The sequence below is a fragment of the Misgurnus anguillicaudatus genome, chromosome 19 (assembly GCF_027580225.2).
Source record: "Misgurnus anguillicaudatus chromosome 19, ASM2758022v2, whole genome shotgun sequence".
NCBI lineage: Eukaryota > Metazoa > Chordata > Actinopteri > Cypriniformes > Cobitidae > Misgurnus > Misgurnus anguillicaudatus.
The window spans coordinates 30625522-30648550 of NC_073355.2; the positions used below are offsets into that span (position 1 = coordinate 30625522).

General features: G+C 36.5%; 1 protein-coding gene across 1 annotated transcript; it reads right to left on the bottom strand.

Moving 5' to 3' along the window:
* Positions 1–145: 145 nt before the first annotated feature.
* slc17a7a (solute carrier family 17 member 7a) lies at positions 146–20518 on the bottom strand. The gene is made up of 13 exons (XM_055194274.2): positions 20360–20518; positions 13176–13428; positions 11958–12076; positions 11704–11818; positions 11469–11556; positions 9229–9315; positions 8976–9118; positions 8528–8677; positions 5297–5429; positions 3835–3945; positions 3599–3726; positions 2574–2643; positions 146–2326 (listed from the first exon to the last, which is right to left on the bottom strand). The coding sequence occupies exons 1-13, from the start codon at positions 20419–20421 to the stop codon at positions 2037–2039; spliced, it is 1749 nt and encodes a 582-aa protein (XP_055050249.1). The 5' UTR covers positions 20422–20518; the 3' UTR covers positions 146–2036.
* Between the last annotated feature and the right edge of the window lie 2511 nt (positions 20519–23029).

A 23029-nucleotide genomic window follows, 5' to 3' on the forward strand; every position in this document is an offset into this window, starting at 1 on the left:
GGTTTTATATGAGACATATATTATATTTTTCTATGGTGCCAATTTCTATTAGTAAAGTATAAAGTATATTTCCTTATCTGTTTCTGCAGATAATGCTGTAAAAGGATCGGAATGGGTTGATGAAAGATACACAGAAACGTAAAAATTGCAAAAAACAATAAGCTTTTATTTCAGCCAGACATTACTCATTTGCACCACTAGGTGTCACTGAAAACTACATAGCATTCGCAGGCAAAGAACGCTCTCTGTCTCTTTCTGAATGACAGATGGACAGTGGGATTATTTTAGTGATTTTAGACGAAGATTAGAGGACAGCAGATGCCCTCTGTGGGCGGAGAGAAGGCTGCATGAGAGGGATATAAAAGGTATAAGCAGAGAGCTCACGAGGGAAAGTAATCAGAGTTGATGCAGAAACAATGAAATGTGGCTTATACAGAATCATAAAGCCCTAAACACTTCAAGTATCTTCAATGCCCAGCCTTGTGCTTGTTTTTATAATGTAAGGGACAGAATAAGACAAAGTGAGTTTGTATAGTTTTAGTTTTTATTGTACACAAGGAATTTTCACATATACATCTGTACACATTTTGTAAATTATTTCATTAGTTCTAAGAGTTGTATTGATCTTTTTGTTGTTTATATATTGTCACAATTCTGACAAATAAGAAAAAATAAATATTAAGGAGAGAAGCATGAACAAAAAACACAAATACAGCAAATTAAGCAGAATAACATCAATTATGCAGAAAAGGCAGAAAGCCATAAATATACCATCATCCTATTACTATTCGTAATGCTGTTCTCTGATTGGTTCCTTCAATTCATATTGCACTCTGACTGAATAATCTCTCACTATATATCTGAACATGTGTGTGCATGTGTTTACCTCACATTAGTGCGTGTAATTACTGTGCGTAACAATGTACACCAGAGAACAAAAATGTGCATTGTGCATTGACCCAGTGATGAGGAAGTAGGTCATTTAATCTCACATACACTCGCATTTAAAAACCTACTTTATGGCCAAATACACATATTCACATCCATAGGTTGGCTTGCACCATTTAATATTTAAAGCACTGGATAAAACAATAGGAAGTGAGCACAGTAAAGAATAATACTCATACATACACTCATCACGTACACAGTATATGCTTTTACACAACATCCTTGAACATGTCTACCCTTTATATCGATTTGCCACTTTAAGTGCATTACAGTGACCTTGGCAGAACACCTAAAATACTGAACTTACTGTTTAATTCATAGAGCACCACTCACTGTAAAAATCAAAATGATTCTGGAGGCATTGATTGATGTCCCTCAGATGACAAACTGAAGAACCCTCTGTACACTCTTAGACAAAAGTCCAAAACTGGCACACGGGTGGTACCCATTAAAAAATATAACTTTTTAAAGAGTGCATATTAATCCCCCAAGGTACATTTTAGTAGATACATATTGGTATACCACAGCTACATATCTGTACCTTATTATACATATTAGGATCTTTTAAAGGGTACCATTCCAGTGACCGCTTTTGTACATTTTGTACACACTTGCTACCTCAATTTTTTGCACCCATGGAACATAAAAATACTTTTCAAAAGCCACAAAACGTTTTCTCTTTTGGTGGGGTCACGGAGAAAACATTTGTCACTCTTTAGGGTTCTTACAGGAACCTAAGGTTCGCAGAAACCATCACAGAAAACTTTCTTGTACCTTAGATTTTCAATAAACATCATTCTGTTTGATTTATAAGCTTGTTTCCTCATGGGGACCCCAAAATGTTCCCACAAGGTCACAAAAATACTTGTATTCCTATCTTTGTGGGGACAATTGGTCCCAACAACATGATAATTACCAGGTACACACACGCACGCACGCACGCCACACACACATCAACTAACTCACTCACTCACTTAAACTTACTCTATCACTTGGTATCAGTGTGTATTTATTTATTTTGCATCGATTTTTATACTCGTCTTCCACAATTTAGTCCAATTATCTACACTTAAAATCTCTTTTATCCACTACATGAGCTCTCTTTTCCCCTCTCCTCCATACAGATAACTATTTGTCCCGGCTGGTTGAACGTATTCTTCTTTTTTATCCCAATCTGTTACCCATCCTGCTCCGCTTCCAGTTTTGCCACCATTGGTACCACCAGTATGTGGGTTGTTAATAGCTCCATACTGTCCACCCGTCCTGTACAACTCTTCTGTTTCATTGGCCAGTTCGTCCTCTCCCAGAATGCCACACTTCTCTTCACTTGTATCCTCGGCGTCTGCCCATGACTGCTTCTCACCTGATGCAAAGATCCCTGGAAAATGAAATAAATCCAATTTTAGCCATTTCATAAAACAGAATTTTAAATTTTCATACTTAAACATATGCAGTTCCTCATGTTTATAATACAAACATGCATTTGGGAGAGGCTTTTATGCAAAGATACTTACAATGCATTCAAAAATGGGTTTAACCCATGACCTTTGCGCTGCTGACACAATGCTCTACCATTTACGCTGTACATAATGTAATGAAAATTGTGTGGGAATGTGACGGCATACCGTAAAAAACCACACCCCCATAATGCACCAGGGATGCAATGAGAAAGACATATTGCCACTCCTCACGTGTCTACAAGGAAAATAAATAAATAATATGCATCAATAGTATAAATCAACATATTGGAATGTGTAAGTCTGTTAAAGGTAGGGTATCACATTTTGAAAAATGCTAACGGACTAGCAGTGAAATCACGATCCCAGCCTCCATTCAAATCGTCATCCAAAGTCACGCCTCTTTTAAAACACATGAACACGCACAGATCAGACGGTCCCATCTCATGTCTCATTCACCAGTGAGAAAACTTTACAGTACAAAGTGAATAACATTACCAAAATAACCAACATAAACAACTGGTTTACATCAGAATTAGTTAAAGCACACTTTCGGTTGTGTAGACGTAGCAACTATATCGTTACACTAATCCGTAAACGAACACAAATTTCATTTCAGACTAGAATATCTGAAACCATCTAAATACAAACATATCGCGTACCTACTTTACCAAAATAAACAGTGCAACAACCCTTTCAGACTCTTTGCCTCCTGCAGCTGTTTGCATCTCATGGTGGTAAAGCAGTAAAGTTACCGATGTTAATTTGGGTTTTTGCTATTTGCTGATCCAAGCAGTTTTTGCTGTAAAGATGTCTTTCGTTTCGTGGCTCCTGTGCAGGTTGTCAATTCAGCAGAAAAGTTTGCTGTTCTCGCTGTTTACAGACGGGAGGTGAGCGCACGTAAACGCGCCGATAACGAATGGTGTCTGTGTGAACAAGCTGCACGGTGGCATTCAAATTACGCTTGCGGATGAGGGACAAAAAAGCAACGTCCGTTCAGACCGAGATCTATTATTGATTGAACATTTTTTGGTCCTACGCCTTTCACAGATGACATAAATTTCTACAAATACATTTAAACAACTTAACATTGCTATCAGGATGTGATGAGACTTTTAACCAACATAACTAAAAATGTTTCAGGATCAAATGTGATACCCTGCCTTTAATTGTGTGATATTATTAACATGTACCTTATGTTTGGTCATCGCTCCAACTATAATAGGACACACCATTCCTGACAAAGTGCCCACTCCGTTGGAGATTCCCATCAGGATACTAGCGTAACGTGGAGCTATGTCAAGATGATTCACATTAAACCCTGGGAGAGAAAGAATGTGAGAGAAAATGTAGACCTGTTTGTTATAGATGTTTATTTTAGCATGGCTGGACTTCTCTTGGTCGTTTTGCCTCCTAAATTGTTACTAACCTGAAATTGCAAATCCACTGAAGCCAACAGCCAGCACAAGGAAAGAGATGGCTATTGCTTTGGTATGTGAGAAACCAACAACTAAGAGTAATGTGGCTTCCATTCCAAACCCTGAAACAAACACACACACACACACACACACACACACACACACACGTTACCGTCTCTTTAGTACAGCAGTGGCCTATGGGGTCGACTATAGACGATGGTGTACCTGTTCTTCCTTTGTGGAGTGACATTTATTTTCTGGATGCTGTGGTGCATCTGTTTCTGTGTAGTGTATGTTTGTATGTTGTGTGTACGGTTGATTGTAATAGAGTTTGTGTACTATCATGCATTAATGCATGAGTGATTAATACCCCAGCTGCCATCACAGGACCAGACACAACAAAAACAACAAAAATCTGACACATCTATCACAAACACGGTTTCTGATTCTGCATACTTTTAAAACCACTTTACTGCTTTGAATTCTTATATTTTGTCTTTTATTAAAGGAATCGTTCTTTATTTTGTATATACAGTAACAGTTCTCCGTTCACTGTGGCCTGTATGGAAACTATCTATGTAAAGATTTATCTTTAAAGTCCGTCACAAAGTTCTTTTGTGTTCAGTAGAAAAGTAATAATATCTGAGGTTGAAACAGCACTGAGCAAACAATTTTTGTGTGAAGTGTTACATTTTTTTTATTTTTCCCAGTTTGTCTCCCTGTCTACACTTCTAAAAATAAAGATTTGTCAACGCTTCTTCACAGCAAAGCAATAGAAGAAAATTCAATTCATATTCATTCAAAGGTTTGTGGAAGAACCATTTCTTTCATACCTTTTCATAATCTGAAGAACCTAAAGTATGAAAAGGCTCTTTAGATGTTAAAGGGCACATATTGAGCCCATTTTTACGAAATGTAAGTCTCAGGTGTGTCAGGATCAGCTCAAAAAACACTCCACAAATCATTTGTTATAGCATAATGCCCCTATTTGGATGGGAGCAAAAAAGCGCTTTGTTCTTGTGTGTACCTTTAAATGGTAATGATAAGCTACTTCTCCTCTCTCCCTTACCAACAGACAGTGAGCGCTTTTGGTTAAAAATAGATCCGAATCTTGTAAATACAGTCTGAGACAATAGTCTCTTAAGTTGCATTAGTGCTAACAAACACATTTAGAAAAGCTTTTGGGTAAAATGAACTTGTCAGTCAGTGGCCATGGGCGGGGCTTTATCAATGTGACGTCACATTAACAAGAGAATCAAAACAACATGTCTAAAGAGACTGCTGGGGATTAAAAAAGAAGAGGAGGTTGGATTTTTTTTAATTGTAGGGTTGTTTTGGACATTTATGTCCAAAAGTGGATTTTGCATGTGCCCTTTTAGGTTCTTCATAAAATCATTTGGCCAAAAATGGTTCTTTTATGGCATCACAAAGCAGCTTTATTTTTAAGAGTGTATGCATCCATGTTTATCTTACCTCCACAGTTCATGAGTTTGCGGACATTTGTTGTAGTCATTAAATTGTGTGATCTCAGGTAGTCGGCCAATTGCCCTCCAATTGGTACTATGATGGTCATCACTAAATGAGGAAGTGCAGACACTATCCCCACCTGAAGAACAGAAAAAAAGATTTGACCATAGCTATCAAACACATAATCTGAAAACATGTTTCAAGTTAAACAATACAGTATATTGCATAATGTTAAAGGGGTTTTATAAAACCCCAGGTAAAAAAGTAGTATACTTTAGTGTATTAGAAATATAATTAAAGTACATGAAGTACAAAACAAGTATGCTTCTACTTGTTGTGCTTTATTTAAAGAGTATTAAATATGTAATACTTTTTAAAAGTATACTTTTAGTGTATGCACAAAATGTACTTAAACACAACTATAATTTGCGCTGCAATGCCTTTTTAAGAGTATTTTCATTAAAATGGCAATATAATGCAATTGAACAGTAAGTGTGCTTAATTGCTCATGAATCTTGATTTTTAGTAGTGTATTTTAGTGCACTTGAGTTGGTCCATTTTAGTATACTGTTTACACTTGAAGTGTAGTCAAATAGATGTTAGGTTGAAGTTAATACATAATTGAATACACTTAACTATACATGGATTTGACGAAAATAGTACAAAATGTAGAAAATATATTTAGTACACTTTTTTAAAGTATATTTTTAATATAATTATTTTTCACAGTTCAGTCAAAAATGGTTCATCTAGAGGGCATAGTCAAGCACCTTTATTTTTAAGAGTGTATAGGTGGACCCACATACACACTGGGGGCCCTGAGATGGTGCTAGGGGGGCCCCAGTGTAGACATTAAAAAAATAAATTAATTTATCATAAATACTTTGTAATTAAACCTCAACTGCACTACATTGTATTATTTACTATGTTTTAATATCAGGGGAGCCGCACAACGAAAAAGTTTGAGAACCACTGTTCTAATAAACATTATGGGGTGGTTTTCTGGACTTATGTCGAGTCCTCTAAAAAATGCATGTTTGAGCTGCCTTAAAGGGACACTCCTCTTTTTTTGAAAATATGCTCATTTTCCAGCTCCCCAAGAGTTAAACATTTGATTATTTAGCTGATTTCCAGGTCTGGCGCTAGCACTTTTAGCATAGCTTAGCACAATCCAATAAATCTGATTAGACCATTAGCATCACGCAAAAAATTTACCAAAGAGCTTCAATATTTTTCTATTTAAAGCTTGACTCTTCTGTAGTTACATCATGTACTAAGACTGATGGAAAATTAAAATTTGCGATTTTCTAGGTGGCTTATAGGAACTATACTTTCATTCTGGTGTAATAATCAAGGACTTTGCTGTCGTAACATGACTGCAGCAAGCGTAGTGATATTAGGCACTGCGCAAAAATAGTCCCCTGCTATTGAAAGTACACAAGGGGACTACTTTCAGGCGCTGCGTAATATCACTACGCCTCCTGCAGCCATGTTACAACAGCAAAGTCCTTGATTATTACGCCAGAATGAGATTATAGTTCCTAGCCATATCTGCCTAGAAAATCACAACGTTTAATTTTCCGTCAGTCTTAGTACACAACAGGCCCGGATTGGCCATAGGGAGAACCAGGAGGATTCCCGGTGGGCCGGTCTGTTTTTTTTGGCCACGAGGGCCGGCGTTGTCATGCCACCGGGATGACGCGTATTTGCGGGTGAGAGATGTCCCCGCTGCTTTATGCACAAGTTGATTGTGTCCCGAGTCCCGACCACTTATTGGAAGAATTCTTGCATAAGGGTTCATTGACATCTAAAACGCATGGGAAACGCAGGATGTGCCGCTGTCTTCTGGTTTTCAAAGCGCTTACTTGAACACGAGTTTTGTTTCAGACGCGTCTATATTGAGTGCGCTTGCCGGCCGCGCGTCTATATTTTAAATAAACTAGAGCGCGTCTTTTGAGTGCGCTTGCCGGCCGCGCGTCTATTATATTTTAAATAAACTTGAGCGCGTCTTAATACAAACGGGCTGGCCTCTAAAAGGAAAATTATTTACAAAACGTATTTTTTTATCCAAGTCATAGATGAATTCTCTATGAATAGTCATTATTCATCGTTTATTGCAAGAGGAACAAAAATCTATTTGATGCAAAACTCATTAGTTTATTTGAATAAGTAGTTTCATGATGTTTTCTTTTTTAACACAATGTAGGTCTACGTTATTTAGCAATAGACATGATCTAAGTACTAAAAAAAAATACAGATTTTTTCCATTTGTTTCCCATGCATACTTGATAAATCTTGCTTGTGTATTGTATATCAGGGGTTTCCAAACGTTATCAACCCAACAGTTAATCTCAAGACTCACCATTTTTTAGAAATAGAAATATAGAGGGAAACACAAACACATTTGTTTCCTTTAGTTTCTGAATAAGTTTACTTTAGTAATATTATGGTCTTATGGTAGGGCTGCATGATTATGGCAAAAATTATAATTGTTTACTGCATTTGAACGGAATATGAAATTATATATTTGAAAAATACAGTGAATTGCAAGGCTGCAGAGAACAGTGCACTACTGCAGACTTATACTACTGAGGGTTTAAAGATATTATTTTAATAGTCAGTCGTGAACTAAAGTGGGCCGGTCTTAAGGCATGAAACTCCAGGGCTGAAAATGAGTCCCGCTCCGGCCCTGGTACACAATGTAACTACAGAAGAGTCAAGTTTTAAATAGGAAAAATATCTAAACTCTTTGGTTATTTTTGAGCGCAATGCTAAATGGTCTAATCAGATTCAATGAATTATGCTAAGCTATGCTAAAAGTGCTAGCGCCAGAACTGGAGATCAGCTGAATGGATTCCAAAACAGTAAGAATCAAATGTTTAATTCTAGGGGAAGCTGAAAAATGAGAATATTTTCAAAAAAAGTGGAGTGTCCCTTTAACTGAAAACTGCTTGCACTGTCATCATTGCATTAAAATCATTGTTTTAATATTCATATATCAGTAATGTTTTTGTAAGATATGTTTGTAAAAACTACTCAAATGTAGTTAAATATTACTAAGGCATAGTCCTGGATTAATCTAAACCCTGTCCAGGAAACCATCCTTATATGGTTTGTTGAATTTATTAATTGCTTTAAGGTTTTCACAAGCCAACAATCCCACTACCTTTCTTTTGGATCATCATGACCCACCAGCCGAGAACCCTTGTTTATGACAGCTTCACTTGTTTGTTTCACCTTGCTTATTTCGAAGCCGAACACCTCCTCAAAGTACGCAGGCTGACTGATGAGGAGGAGGTAAAACGTCCAGCTCCTACAGAAGTTGGCCACGATGATCGCATACACTGGCATAGAGGTAAAAAAGTGCCTCCAGGGAGTTTTAAATTTCTGCAGAGTAAAGTAAAAGCAGAGGTCAGACATATCCAGCACAGTGCAGCACACAGCATTTAGAGATGAGAAATGAGACAGGATTCACTGTGTGTGCTTATCTAGTAAAAGTTTTAATCCCATACATCGTGGGGACCAGTCTGTTTAACTGGTTTTTATACAATGTTTATTTAAAAATGTAAAATGTAAGGGTAAGTTTCAGGAATTATAGGGGAATAGGTTATAGGGGAATACAGTTTGTTGTCATTACGTCTTTAGAAAGTTTCTACAGTGTATAAAAACAAATATGTGTGTGTACCTGAAGGGGGTTGACCAGGCCAGCAGTTTCCCCGATGGCATCCTCAATGTATTTCCTCTCTTCTGGTGTGATGGTCGGGTGAGCGGCTGGACTCTCGTAGGACACCAAAATCCAAAAGAGATACCAGAATATTCCTACGCTACCTGCAAGACAAGGGAAAAAAAGAAAAGATGGAGAAGAAAATGGAAAGACAGTAAGTAAATGAGGTAGGCAACTCAAGTGTGTGTGTGTTTGGCAATTGTTTGCTGCTTACCGTACACATAAAACACTGAAGACCAGCCAGTGTACTGGACCAAGACTCCAGCCAAAGGCATTGCAACAACAGCACCAGCATATGATCCTAGAACATACATCAACACAGTCTTTCTTAGATTCTTAAAACACTGCATTCATTTTTTAACTTAAGAGCTAAATATTTACATTTAGTCATTTAGCCGACGCTTTTGTCCAAAGCGACTTACAAATGAGGTACACAATAGAAGCAATTATAGCAATACAAGTACAGCAATACATAAGTGCACTGGAAATAGTCTCACCAAGTCCAATATACATATCCATGGGTTAGTTTTTTTTGTAAGAATGTATAGATAGAGATCAAGAATAAAAGGAAAAGAAAAGATAGTAAGTCTTATATTAGGAGGTGAGGTAATGGCGGAAGAGATGGGTTTTTAGCTGATTCTTAAAGACGACCACAGAGTCAGCAGATCGTGTCGTGACCGGCAGATCATTCCACATTCTGAGAAGGTACGCGATAATGTTTTTTCCCTTTTTAAGATGGCACCACAAGCCGTCGCTCGGTGACAGAGCGCAGGGATCGAGAGGGTATGTAGGGCTGTATAAGTAAGTGAAGGTTAGTGTGTGCTGACCCAGTGGTGGTTTTAACTCTTTCCCCGCCATTGACGAGATATCTCGTCAATCAAGAGAAAACGCTTCCCCGCCAATGACGAGTATTTCCGTCTTTCCGCAATACCGCTATTATCCACTAGGCGCCCTTCTACAACTTTTTAAAACCGGAAGTATTGCCTTATGGCAAGTGGCTGCATGTCCGTGTCTGTTTTAAAGATCGCTCCAAATGGGATCTCTACGAAAAGTCCGTCACAAAAATGGAATTATCTCTGCTTTTTGCTCAAAATGTGGTGTTTTTGCAGAAACCTACCCATATTCAAAAGCTGATTACAAAAGAACTACTGAAGGTGGGATGAAACGTTTTTTTTTTTGTTTGAAACTTCATGCTTGAAAAATCATGAGAAACGCTGGCGCTGGCTGGCAACTTTTTTAATAAACGCTGGCGATGAAAGAGTTAAAGGTGCAGAAAAAAAATTACTTCAAATAACAAACCACAAAACCCAACTTTGGGTAAAAACCTACAAAATTTTATATGCAGTTTTGGGGGTAATGCATTACAAGTAACGTGCATTACATAATAATATTACTTTTCTGAAGTAACAAGTAAAGTAATGCAATTACTTTATAAATGTACACATTAATATTCGAGATATTTTTTTAAAGTAATGCAAGTTGCTTTTCAGTTTAAAAATAATGTACAAAATTTAACTGAATTTAGTAAAGTAGATTAACGCACTGTATGCGTACAAGCCTAAACAGTTTGAGTCACAAATGGAGATGGCAAGCCAGAGCTTCACATTTTTGCAATGGAAATAGGCAATTTCTAAAAGCCGAAATTCTCAGTCGTAAAAAAACACTTGCCAGACCTGAAAGAGATCTGAAAGAGACCTGAAAGAGAAGTCTCAGCCAATTAAGAAAAAGTAACGCAAAAATAACTCAAAAATAACATAAGTATTACTTTTCATGAAAAGTAACTAAGTAACGCAATTATTTATGGGGGAGTAAATGAATATTGTAATGCATTACTTTTAAAAGTAACTTTCCCCGACACTGATTATATAATGTCATGGATTATAATGTATGGGGGCACAAAATAAAACGTGGCGCATAAAAAATGAGAACTATATTGTATGGCGGACACGTTTTATTTTGTGCCACCATACTTACTCGTGTAACTAATCATGTCTTAAAATAAGGAAAACATGGAAGAGTTTGGTGGCTAAATGCTAACACATTCACAACGTGCTATACAAAGATTAAGTCCATGCATTGAAAAGAGATAGGTATGTATTAATTTGCCTAAGTTGAGGTAAGAACATAGTAAAATATTGAAAAACAGTGGTGTTGAATGCTTTATTCTGATTGGTTGAAAAATGTTCCACGTGTACACATTATTTTTTTGATAAATGCACACCTGACCTGTCAAATGTCTTAAAATATCCACCATGTTTGTAGTAACTATTGTATAAGTGAAATAATGGACTCGTCATTCGAATTATTTGACAATAAAGCACACGTTAACCTATGTTGCATTACCACCTTGGGTGTGCATTATTTTAAATACTTCAATGGCCCATTGTCAATAATTCCTTACGTAAACATGATAAATATTGATGTGGGTGTGCATGTGACAGGTTCACATCTCACCGCAAAATGCTGTTGTAGCCAATCGACTTCTTTCGAGGGGCGGAGCCCATTTGGCCCAGATCCCATGGCAGGCAGGATATGACACACCCTTACAATTGTGAAAGAAGACATATTAATGTGTGTAACATGTAACCATGACTGTAACAAACAAAAAAATATTTCTATAATATATATATCAGATTTATATCAGATTCTCGCTCAGATACAAATTCGCATAGGCACACAGATGGCATACCTCCACAAGTCCTTGGCAAATCCTGACCATGATAACACACCCATAGTGAACTCTTGCTGCTGCTGGAATCAACATATTCAGGGTCGATGTGGCCACAATGGCAAAGCCAAACACCCTGAGACCAAGACACACGTGTTACACTCTACTTAGGCTTATTACAATAAAGCATCATGCTAACATCTTATTACATTGCAAGTGAATTCTTCCCACTTAAACAGCCCAGTGCTTGAGAAAACATTTGCTGATCACACTACCTATTGGCAGCGAATTTTTGACAGATGAATCCACCAGGGATTTGCGTAACGATGTAACCCCAGAAGAACGAGCCGTGAATCATGCCTACTGTCTCTGGGTCCCACGTAAACTGAGCAGCCTGGCCAAATAAAGACAGTCAAACTTCTCTCATCCAACAACACAACAGCATCGTATGCAACTTTCAGACTATAAAATGCAGTGCTTGTATTTAAAGTGTCTACACATCATTCTTCAATGTATCGAGTTGCTATTATGATAAATTTGAAATGTGAGAAGGGGGTGTGAAATGTACACCAAAAGTGCTAGTACAAGGAAACAAAGGTTGTTTCAAAATTGTTTACATAATTGTATACAGTTTTACTACAAAAGCTGAAAATAATTCCAAACATCATACTGTTACATTTGGATGTAGGCCTGCCTTCATCTGATCTAAATACCCATGATAGAAACATTTTATGTACTGTATTTATTATGTATTTTTATGAAAATGTGCAGTTTTCATATAGGTGATTCTCGCAAAATTAGACTTATGAGGTGTCATGAAACATTTTGATAAAAAAAGTAAATGCAAAGTAAGAGTATCAAAATAGAAGCATATTACAAACGTCTCTTCACGTACTATTTTGCACATGATTTCAAACATCATACAATGTTTCATACAATCATACAAACCAATTTTGTTTTTTCAGATTTAAGGGAAAAATTTTTCATTACCGCAATGTGTCCATGACTGGTTCTTTGATATGGAAATATTTCCATAATTTATAATTTCAATGCGTGCACTGTACAGCACATTGTGAATGTGTTAGCATTTAGCCTAGCCCCATTCATTCCTATGGTACCAAAAAAAAGTTTTATTTTGTGGCATCATACTTACTGGTATAACTCCTCATGTAACAGTCTTTAAATAGGGAAAACACGGAAGTGTTTGGTGGCTTCCCTGTTTGGTACCATAGGAATGAATGGGGCTAGGCTAAATGCTAACACATTCACAACGCGCTGTACAGTGCATGCATTGAAAAAAGCTAGATATGTATTAATTCGTCTAAGTCAAGGTAATAACATAGTTTAATACGGCAAGAGGGTTGACTATTCCTTTAACGTATGGATTTCGTGAGAATCACCCATATACTTGTATAGCTCACACCCACTATTATTATTGTAAACGCACATCAATGTTTCATCAAATTGAATTACACTCCAGTGCTGATACTGACCACTATTACGGGTTTTTTCCCGTAAAAAACGGTGTGATCATTGACCATGCTGACAATGGCCACGCCCAGGTTACAGCGGATGCCGAATGAGATGCAGAAGCCCAATCCTGACAGAATTGCAATGATATAACGCCGCGGCATCCCGAAGCACGTGCAGTCCACAACGGGAAGCTCCTTCTCCTCCACCAGCTCAGGACGACCCTCTGCCGATAATTCAATCGTCTCGCCATTTTCCTGTCGTTTCTCAAGGAGTCTGGAAGAAGATTCAGTGTCAGGTTTAATTAATAATGTACAAAAAACTGTTCATGTGAAAAGGGTTGTAAACAACTTATCATTAATGGCCACATCAGTCTGATACATAAGTAGGTAACAATAATGCAATTCGTAATGTTAATTCATAAATTCAGTCTATGTGACAGTTTTGGACTGGGAAAATATGTATTTTGGCTAAAATGAATGTGTCAAATGGTCACAGAGACACAATAGAGAAATTAAGTAGATGCCACTGCAAACACTGAAAACAAATATTGTAAAAATTGTCACTGTATTTCAAAAATGTGTTTTCACCAACTGAACCAGTCGAGATTCTGTGCACTAGGGAACCCTCAACATTACATCACATATACATTTAAAGCAGGTGGATCATAGAGAGAAGAAACAGAGAGAGAGAGGACATTGAACAAAAATTTGTGTATCACTAGATTGCAGTACATGGGAATCCAGCAGAGACCTGAAGAGAGACCATCTGGGTTTGCAACCTGCTCGCAACGCGCACAGCCAATAAACAAACAAATACTGTACAAACACACACAAGCAAACATTATAAAATATGCAAATGCGTCTTCTTTTAAGTATAGGATTAAAATGTATAGATAAAATATATGCATGCATTACCACTTGTTTTTAATTAAATGTGTATCACAATCAGTGTGGCTGTATTTAATCTCGAAATAAGGAATATTTTAAATTGTGGCAAGAATATTGTCATTTTATGACTTTCATTATCATAGCGCAACAAAAATGCGAAGTTCGTCACAACATGTATGTAGCCACATGTCATGTGTGTGATCCTATGTGCATAGCATATCTTGTCAAAATAAGTGCCTGCTGCAGACGTGTCTAAATGGTTTATGATAAAAGAGACACTCGCGTTTGCCAGATACTCGCATAATCTCGTGCGTAATCAGAGTTTACTGTTAAGGGAGTGTCTTGCGTGTATTTTGTGAACGTGAGCGTCTCTTTTATCATAAACGGTTTTGACGCGTGTGCAGCAGGCACTTTTTTTGACAAAACACGTGATGCACATGGTTCACATGACGCAACAAACACATATTTTGAAAACACAAGCAACACACATGACACTGCGAACACATATTTTGAATTTGCGTCCCTCAGATTAGCAGTCACGAGCCGCCACTGAATCTGAGAAAAATATTGAGAAAACCTTAAAGTCTTTAAAGTTGGCCAAATGAAGTCCTAAGCAACACATATTACTAATAATAAATATTTTTGTATATATTTACAGTAGGAAATGTACAAAATATTTTCATGGAACATCATCTTTACTTAATATCCTAATGATTTTGGCATTATTATTTTTTTATTTTGACACATACAAAGTATTGTTGGCTATTGCTACAATATACCCATGCGACTGGTTTTGTAGTCCAGGGTCTCATATAGAAACACATCTGTCTCTCTCCATACTTGTTGCTTTCTCTCTTTTTCTCATTCCCTCTCTAGTCCTACAAAGCAGATCCCCCATAATCCCTTCAACATTGAACAGCACACAATCACGAATAGACAAGTAAAAAAAAAGATCACATAAGTGTATGTATATTACTAAAAAGATTAATTCTGCAACCATAATGTGTTTTAGAGAAACAATAAAGACCGATGTATCTCACGTCATGTGTTTTAATTATAACTAAAAACTCTCACACTCGTGACTCATTTACCCCCCTCTACACTTTCCACTTTCTGTTTTTATCCACAGATAATCTGTAACTCCACCCTCAGATTAGGATTATAAAAATTATTCACTTCCGGAGATGAAAACGAACAAGATAAAGAGAGTGATGGGGATGGGGTGAAAAAAGAGAGACATGAAAAAGAGAAAGATGCATGGATCATTTGTAAAAAAGTGCACACCATTGCATGCACATGCACGTTCACGAGGAAAGATGCGTAATTAAAGATTGTTAAGAACAGATTGGTGCCAACAGCAGCACATACTAATGAGAATGACTGTTGGCTGTAATTAATACAATGATATATTCACTCTCATATTTGCTTACTGTGCCTGAGTGCATGTTGTACCACGTGTACATTGGACATTAAAAAATCTAGGATTACAGAACATGCACTTATGCATCTAGTAACAACAGTAAGCTCATCTAAATCACATGCCACGGTTCATGATAAACCAGCTGACTTGTGTGCATGCATGTGTGTTTGTAGTCCATTTTATAAAGCAGAAGGGGATAGTCAAAATGTTTTAACAAACATTCAAGGGTATAACAGATACACCCGCTCACAAATCAATAGCTTGACTTTTGCATCAGCATTATAAATATGCAACAAAGAAGCACAGATACCAAAATTGAGTCTTTCAATGAAGGAACATTTGCATACCTAATATAATGACATTACCGCAGCAAATGCTCAATAGTTCGTATTGATCTCATATCCATATTATACACTTGACCTCTCTTTGTAATACCAAGGATCACGGTCAATTCTCGAGTATACACATTTCAGCCTGTTAACTAAACAAGTCCTCAGTCACATGATATACTTAAATTATAACAGAATTATAGTAGGTTTACCATATGCACTTGTTACAAAAATTTATTTATGTGCAAATGTAACATGCATTAGTTGATACATTTACACTCATGCTTTCTTTCCTGTTTAATCTTGCTGTAAGAGGATGAAGAGACAACTGTAAAAAAAATTACATAACCCCACAGTTCTCTCTGCGAAGCCCCCCCAACCGATTCTTCGGTCTATATGTTTGATTTGTCCTCTCATTAGAGTTCAAGATTCTCATTGTTCACTGTTTGATGTACAGAAAGGTGTTCTAATGCCCTCTTTGACCTTGTTTGGGGCATTGCATGAAAATTTGATGATAAGGTAAGAGATTAAAGCTGATCCACAAATCTCAGTCTCTTGCTTACCCCTCCCATCCACACATTTCTTTCTGTTCTATCATCGGTGTTGTTGTATGATTTCTATGCCAAACTCCTCTGACCCTCCCCTGCCTCTATTGAACAGATTGGGTCTCAGTGGGACTGTGTCACCTGGGGAGATACTTCCCCCCTCCTGACAGACACACACACACACACACACACACATCCCAGCAGTCTGACCTTCACATGCTTTCAGATAAGCAGTGTAGTCAACATGCAAAATTGAAGTGGCAAACAAGAAAATTTTGCAAACATACTTTCGGGCACATGATATGATTAAATTAAACTCTTATTGATCATTTACACCAAAATATATCAAAAATGATTGCATTTTTAAGAGCCATGCATGCTAGCAAATGGATGAAATATATTTATAATGAATATATTAAAAAACTTAAAGTAAGGAGTGAAGTGTAGAGATGAAGTTTGAAGGCATAAGAAAGGAAGGAGAGAACTGCAGGTGTGTGGGTGTATGGTTTCCATAGCTGGCATGTGAGGCTGAAACAGTAGGAAGAGAAGATGCATCACTGAGCTTTAAATGATTCATCAGCTGCTGGCTGCTTTCTCTAAAATATTGTCAGGGACATCGAGTCTCATAACAGAAAAAAATGAGTGTGAGGAATCTAAATTTAAAACTGTTCAACACAAACTTTTGTGCAAATATCAAACATTTTTCACATTTAACCCTATGCTGTAAGAAATTGCTGTAGTTATAGCTGTTTGCCAGTTACAGTAAATTTAAATGTATGTTATTTACTGGCAACAGTTTGTGCAAAGTTAAATGAACATTAAACATTAACAAGTCTTTGTCTTTACAGAATAAAACTGAAATAACAGCCTCATGCAAAGCATTCTGGGAATCAGAAATCCTCATCAATCTTTTTCAGGTTTTTCCTTCAGATTTTGGTTCCCAGAATGCTTTGCATGAGGCTGTTATTTCAGTTTTATTCTGTAAGATCAAAAATGCCAAATGTTTACAAAAATGTCATGATTTAAACTCTTTAATTGCCAAGTTCATAACTGATGTCACTGATTTGAGCAAAAAAAAAAAAAACATTTTCAATATAAAAAGGGATTGTGGACTGTTTTTTTTTACTTTTTCCCAGTCTTGGGCATGTCAAAAATTGGTAAAAACATTAGCTTTGATACATTTTTTACACATTTTTGTGCAGATACACAAACACACACACATTCTGGTTTCCATGTTTTGTGGGGACATTCCATAGATGTAATGTTTTTTTTTATACTTTACATTCTGTTCCCTTCCCCAAACCCAAACCCCAACCATCCAGAAAACTTTCTGCTTCCTTAGATTTTCAAGATACATCATTCTGGTTGATATATAAGCTTGTTTCCTCATGGGGACCTCAAAATATCCCAACAAAGGTAAAAAAAATACTAGTATTCCTATTTTTGTGGGGACAGTTGGTACACAAACACACACACACACACACACACACAATCTAATATGCTGTTATACTCAATATAATTCAATTTTTCACAGGGTTAATGGTACCACACGTGATCAACAGTAAAAAAATCTCTCTGCAAAAGGAAAAACCACCAACAATCAAGAATGCATGATTATATGATTTCATGGCTTTGCAATCAAAAAATGTTATAATAAATGGAAGTCAATGGGGCAAAAACAGCCACGAACAACGAATTAGGGAGAAAAAAATAAAAAATTATTCTGCACAAAAACTAAAAATGCATTAAAGCCAATGTTTTTACTTATCCTTGACATGCCCAAGACAAAAAAGGTTTCGAAAAATCCAGTCCACAATCACTTTTTATATTGAAAATCAATTATTTTGTTTGTTTTCCCCAAATCAGTGACATTGCTGTTGAACTTGGCAATTAAATTGTTAAAATCATGGAATTTTTGAAAACATTTGGTAGTTTTGATCAGTTAATTAACAGATTTATGCAAAAAAGTGTAAAAAAAAAAAACAATCTGATAAATTGTCAAAGCATTTTTCAAAATATGTGTCAATATAAGATTTGCCACCAAAAATCATTAGCCATTTGCTGAAACAAAAAGTTGTGGCCAAATTAAGACAAAAAAAAACGGTGGATGAAAACATCCCCAACAACCCATAAAGGTTAACTTTGAACAAACTGTTGCCAGTAAATAACATAAATTTAAATATAGTAAGTTGGCAGTAGGCTACTGTAATTTCCAAAAAAAAAAATATTTACAGTGTTAAGGTTAGCACTACTTTTAACCTCATGTTTTGCTACTAAAGCTCGTAAATTTAGTGCCACAAGGTGCCACAAAACCTGTGAGTATGTCTAGTTAAAAAACGAGCAAAAACATAAGAAACGTTGAGTTCACATTGAGTTGAATCTTTTATATCTAGGGAAATCAGTCTCTCTTTGTTCTCTACTGATTCTCATTGCTGAGAAACAACAAATACACTAAAGAGAACTCAATTGTGTTTCTCCTTATCTTTGGTAAAGGGTTAAACATAATCTCGGAGTCGGCAATACAAAATATGAATACCGTATCTGTCTGTCAGTCTCCGACTGAACGTCAGAAGAGGCAGTCGGAAACACATTTTATTTTTATTTAGCCTATAAAAGTTTTATTAAGACGGATTTTCCCACATGTGTGGCATACTTGGCTTGTAAACTAAAGGCGGAGTCACGTGTTGTCCATCGTCTAATCTCGACCTCAAGCACAACACGATAAAGCAGACGGGTTTTTAAAGGGGCGAGATATGAGGGTGGGGAGGAGAATTCAAGGATTTGTAAGGCCAACAGATGTGTGTGCTCATGATGCGCTATTTCCGATCTGGATTTGAATAAGTTGCTAAAAGCCCACGGAAGAGTTTAAATAGCGTAGGCATAGCCTACTCTGGACGTAACACCAAAAGTTTAACCTTTATTAGTTTGTCAACATGATTCTGTGATTATTTTCCAGCAGCAGCTGCATTTATGTGTTACAGTTACACTTTTAATAATAAAGTTTCCAAAAATGTTGTATGATTCCACAAAATAACCTTTCTGTAGCATATCAATTGTAAGTTTTTTTCAGACTACAAAAAGGTAAAAAGGAAGTGGACTTGTTCACTAAAGAACCTTTGAATGGTTATTCTGTGGCATAGCTGAGAGAACACTTTTTTTACCCTGACATTTAAGACAAACCATCAGGTCAGAATTTGCGCCTATAGACAGATAAAGCCTATATAGTAAATTAATGAGATTTAAAGGCATTTTAAATGCTCAGGTTAATGAGTCACTTGATTTTGCAATGCTAAAACTATTAAAAGAAAATAGGCTACCATCTTGTCTGGTCTACTTGGGTTTAAATCATTTCTTTCAAAAATTTCCCCTTTTCTTTTACATAAAACAGAAATAGGATGCATAGTTACCATTGTGATGCAGATTTATTCAAACGTTTAACAACTTTTTTTATTTAGTGCAATTCATATTTTTGAAAAAAAATTATTCTGTCTGAATGGGTCGTTTTTGTCAACTAGCCCGAGATCTCTCAGATAAAATAATGTTTATTTGAAAATGAAAAATAAAGTTTATTTGGAATATGAGTTAATTTATACTGGACAGAGAGAGTAAAAGCGAGTCACGCGACTAACGTAACTCGTCGGATGTCTGTGACAGCGGGTTAACCGCACACTAATCTGATCCTTCTGTACAATCTTCTCAATCGGACAGAGTGGGTGATTACTCTCTCTAGATTACATAAAACACCTTACACAGTGACTCAATCGTGACAAGGGTTACACCTGACATCTTAACGCACAATCACTATATACTTAATAGCCTATACAGTTCAACCGGCAGATTTCTTTCTTTTTTTTTGTGCCAAATTTTAGTCACTGATATAAACATATTTTTCAAATTCCAGGTGTTCTCTTAATTCAGAACTTGTGACACTTTTTAACTACACGCTATGCTTTTTCAGTGTTTAATCCCAAATATTTAGATTATGTGAAGATACATTTTCATAATACATTTAAATATGCTTACCTGTGTATTTTCCCCAAGGTTTTCCCAGCCTGAGCCTTGAAGCGGTCCGGACGGATCTCCATGCTCGCAACTTCCAAGTCCGACCGGTGCGCTCCTGTCCCGTACTCTCTCTCTCTCAATCTCTCTCTATCTATCTCTCCACACACACGCGCACACGCAAACACGAGCACACGCACTGTCCGTGGTCCTGAATCTGGATTAATTCTCACAAACAGGAAGTAATATTTTCTAACCTTAACGTTCTCTATTTCACTATTTGGTATATACAAATTGATACAATACAAGTCTTTAAAATTGTAGGCTACATACAAAAAAGTGTTAAGATAAAGTGCGTTACGATAATGACTTAAAAAACTCGAAACTTATCTATAATACTATAACGTTATTGTGGAAATAAAGATAAAAATTATGATTAAGATATGAGGATTTTTATGAAAGGTTGGAGAGACATTTAATGGCACATAACGGTTTTTTGTAAAAGTTAATAGGTAGTCTGTCACCACCTTGCGTTTTATCAATAAACTGCATTTTAGAAGGATGATGTGTGCACCAAAAACATTTGGAAGTCCAGGATGTCACTTTAGCAAGTACAAATAACACTGACAGTTTCATTACTCATCAAGGATGAGATTTGCCAGGGAAGGCAGTAAAGATCTTCAATTTTAATTTTAAAATATGATAAATAATGTGCTGTCATACTCTCATCTGTCTCTTAAAGAACCTTTTATTTATCACAGACTACATATATAAGGATTCATAAACTTTCACAACATTGCAACTGATATCACAAAAGCTCATACACACATTTTAAAGTAGTCTATACAGTACCAACGCCCATGAAGAGAAGAAAATAAAATGACAAGAAACAGAAAAGAACATGCAAACACTCTGTATACAAATCCAAGCATGGACTAAGTAGTTTAAAAAACTTTATTCTTAGTCTAACGACTAAAACATTTTTTTGACTAAAAATGAATAAAATCTCTTGCATATCAGTCTAAAATTTAGACTAAAAACGTACTTTCTGGTCAGCCTGAAATAGACCAAAATCACTCAGAGCCTTCCCTCACCCATATTAACCATCAATGAGGCCATGATATAAAGCTGCCTTGTGTTTTTGTGCTCACACACCTGCAAAATCAGTGATTGTACCTAAGAAAACAGAAATCTGAACTGTTCCTCAGTAATGTAACAATAACATAAAACTCTTTCTGTGTGAGGGAAACAAACAGTTTGGCACTGACATATTACAATTGTATGGCCATATTTCCAGGCTTGTCATCACACCGTAGTGTTTGTACCACAAGCAGCAAATTCTAGAAATCTAGGACCTTTGACAGTCAACTTTACCGGCACTGAAAATGGCAAAAACAGGCATTTCTGTTACTAATAATACTATATAATACAATACAATTGGAACCCTTGATATTGTAACCAGTTCAAGGCTAACAACTAAGATTGTTATTGGTTAATATTTTTTTCAAATAAACATTTTTGATCTCTAAATGTAAAAATAAAATTTCCCTACAGGAACTAATTCATAACATTATATTAGTATTTACAGTGCTGTGAAAAGTATTCGGCCTCTTCCTGAGTTTTTATTTTTTGCATATTGGTTACACTTAAAATGATTCAGATCTTCAAAATAATTTTAATATAACACAAAGTTAACAAAAAAACATAAAATGTAACGTTTTAAAAGCTCCCTAAGCCAATCTGGCCCTGTGTGAAAAAGTAACTGCCCCATAAACCAACTGGTTGTGCCAACCTTGGCAGTAACAATTCAGTCAAACTGACAAAGAGTCTTTTACATTACTGTTAAAAAATTTAGCACAGAATTGTTTTAATTTAGCCAAACTGGAGGGTTTAAGGTCATGCCACAGCATCTCAATCGGATTTAAGTCTGGACTTTGACTGGGCCACTCAAAAACCTTAGTTTAGTTTTTCTGAGCCTTTGACACACAAAAAGTGGACTTGTGTGTTTTAGATCATTGTGCTGCTGCATAACTTGAGTGCACTTGAGTTTGAGGCTACAAACTGATGGCCGGAAATTATCCTGTAGGATTTTCTGGTATGGCAAGTTGTCCAGGTCCTGAAGGTGCGAAGCAGCCCCAAACTATCACACTACCATCCCCATGTTAGACTGTTGGTGTGCGGTTTCTGACATTCTGTGTTAGTTTTACACCAGATGCACAGGGTGCACACCTTCAAAAAGTTCAGTTTTTGTTCAGTTATCAGTCCACAGAATATTTGCCCAAGTCTTGGGGATCATCAAGATGTTTTTTTTTTGTGGCAAATATAAGACGAGTCTTTGTGTCATTTTTGGTCAGCAGTAGCTATTGCCTTGAAATATTTATATGGATGCCATTTTTGCTCAGTCTGTTTCTTATTGTTGAATCATAAACACTGAGTATAAATCAGACAAGTGAGGCCTGCAGTTACTTAGATGTTGTACTGCATTCTTTTATGATCCGAATGAGTCGCCTAGGTGCTCTTGGAGTAATTTTTGTGCACTCCTGGGAAAAATCACCACTGTTCCAAGATTTCTCCATTTGTGGAAAATGGCTCTCACTGGGTTCGCTGGAGTCCCAAAGCCTCAGAAATGGCTTTTAACCCTCTCCAGACTGATACATGTCAATTACTTTGAGGGGGCATTTACTTTTTCACACA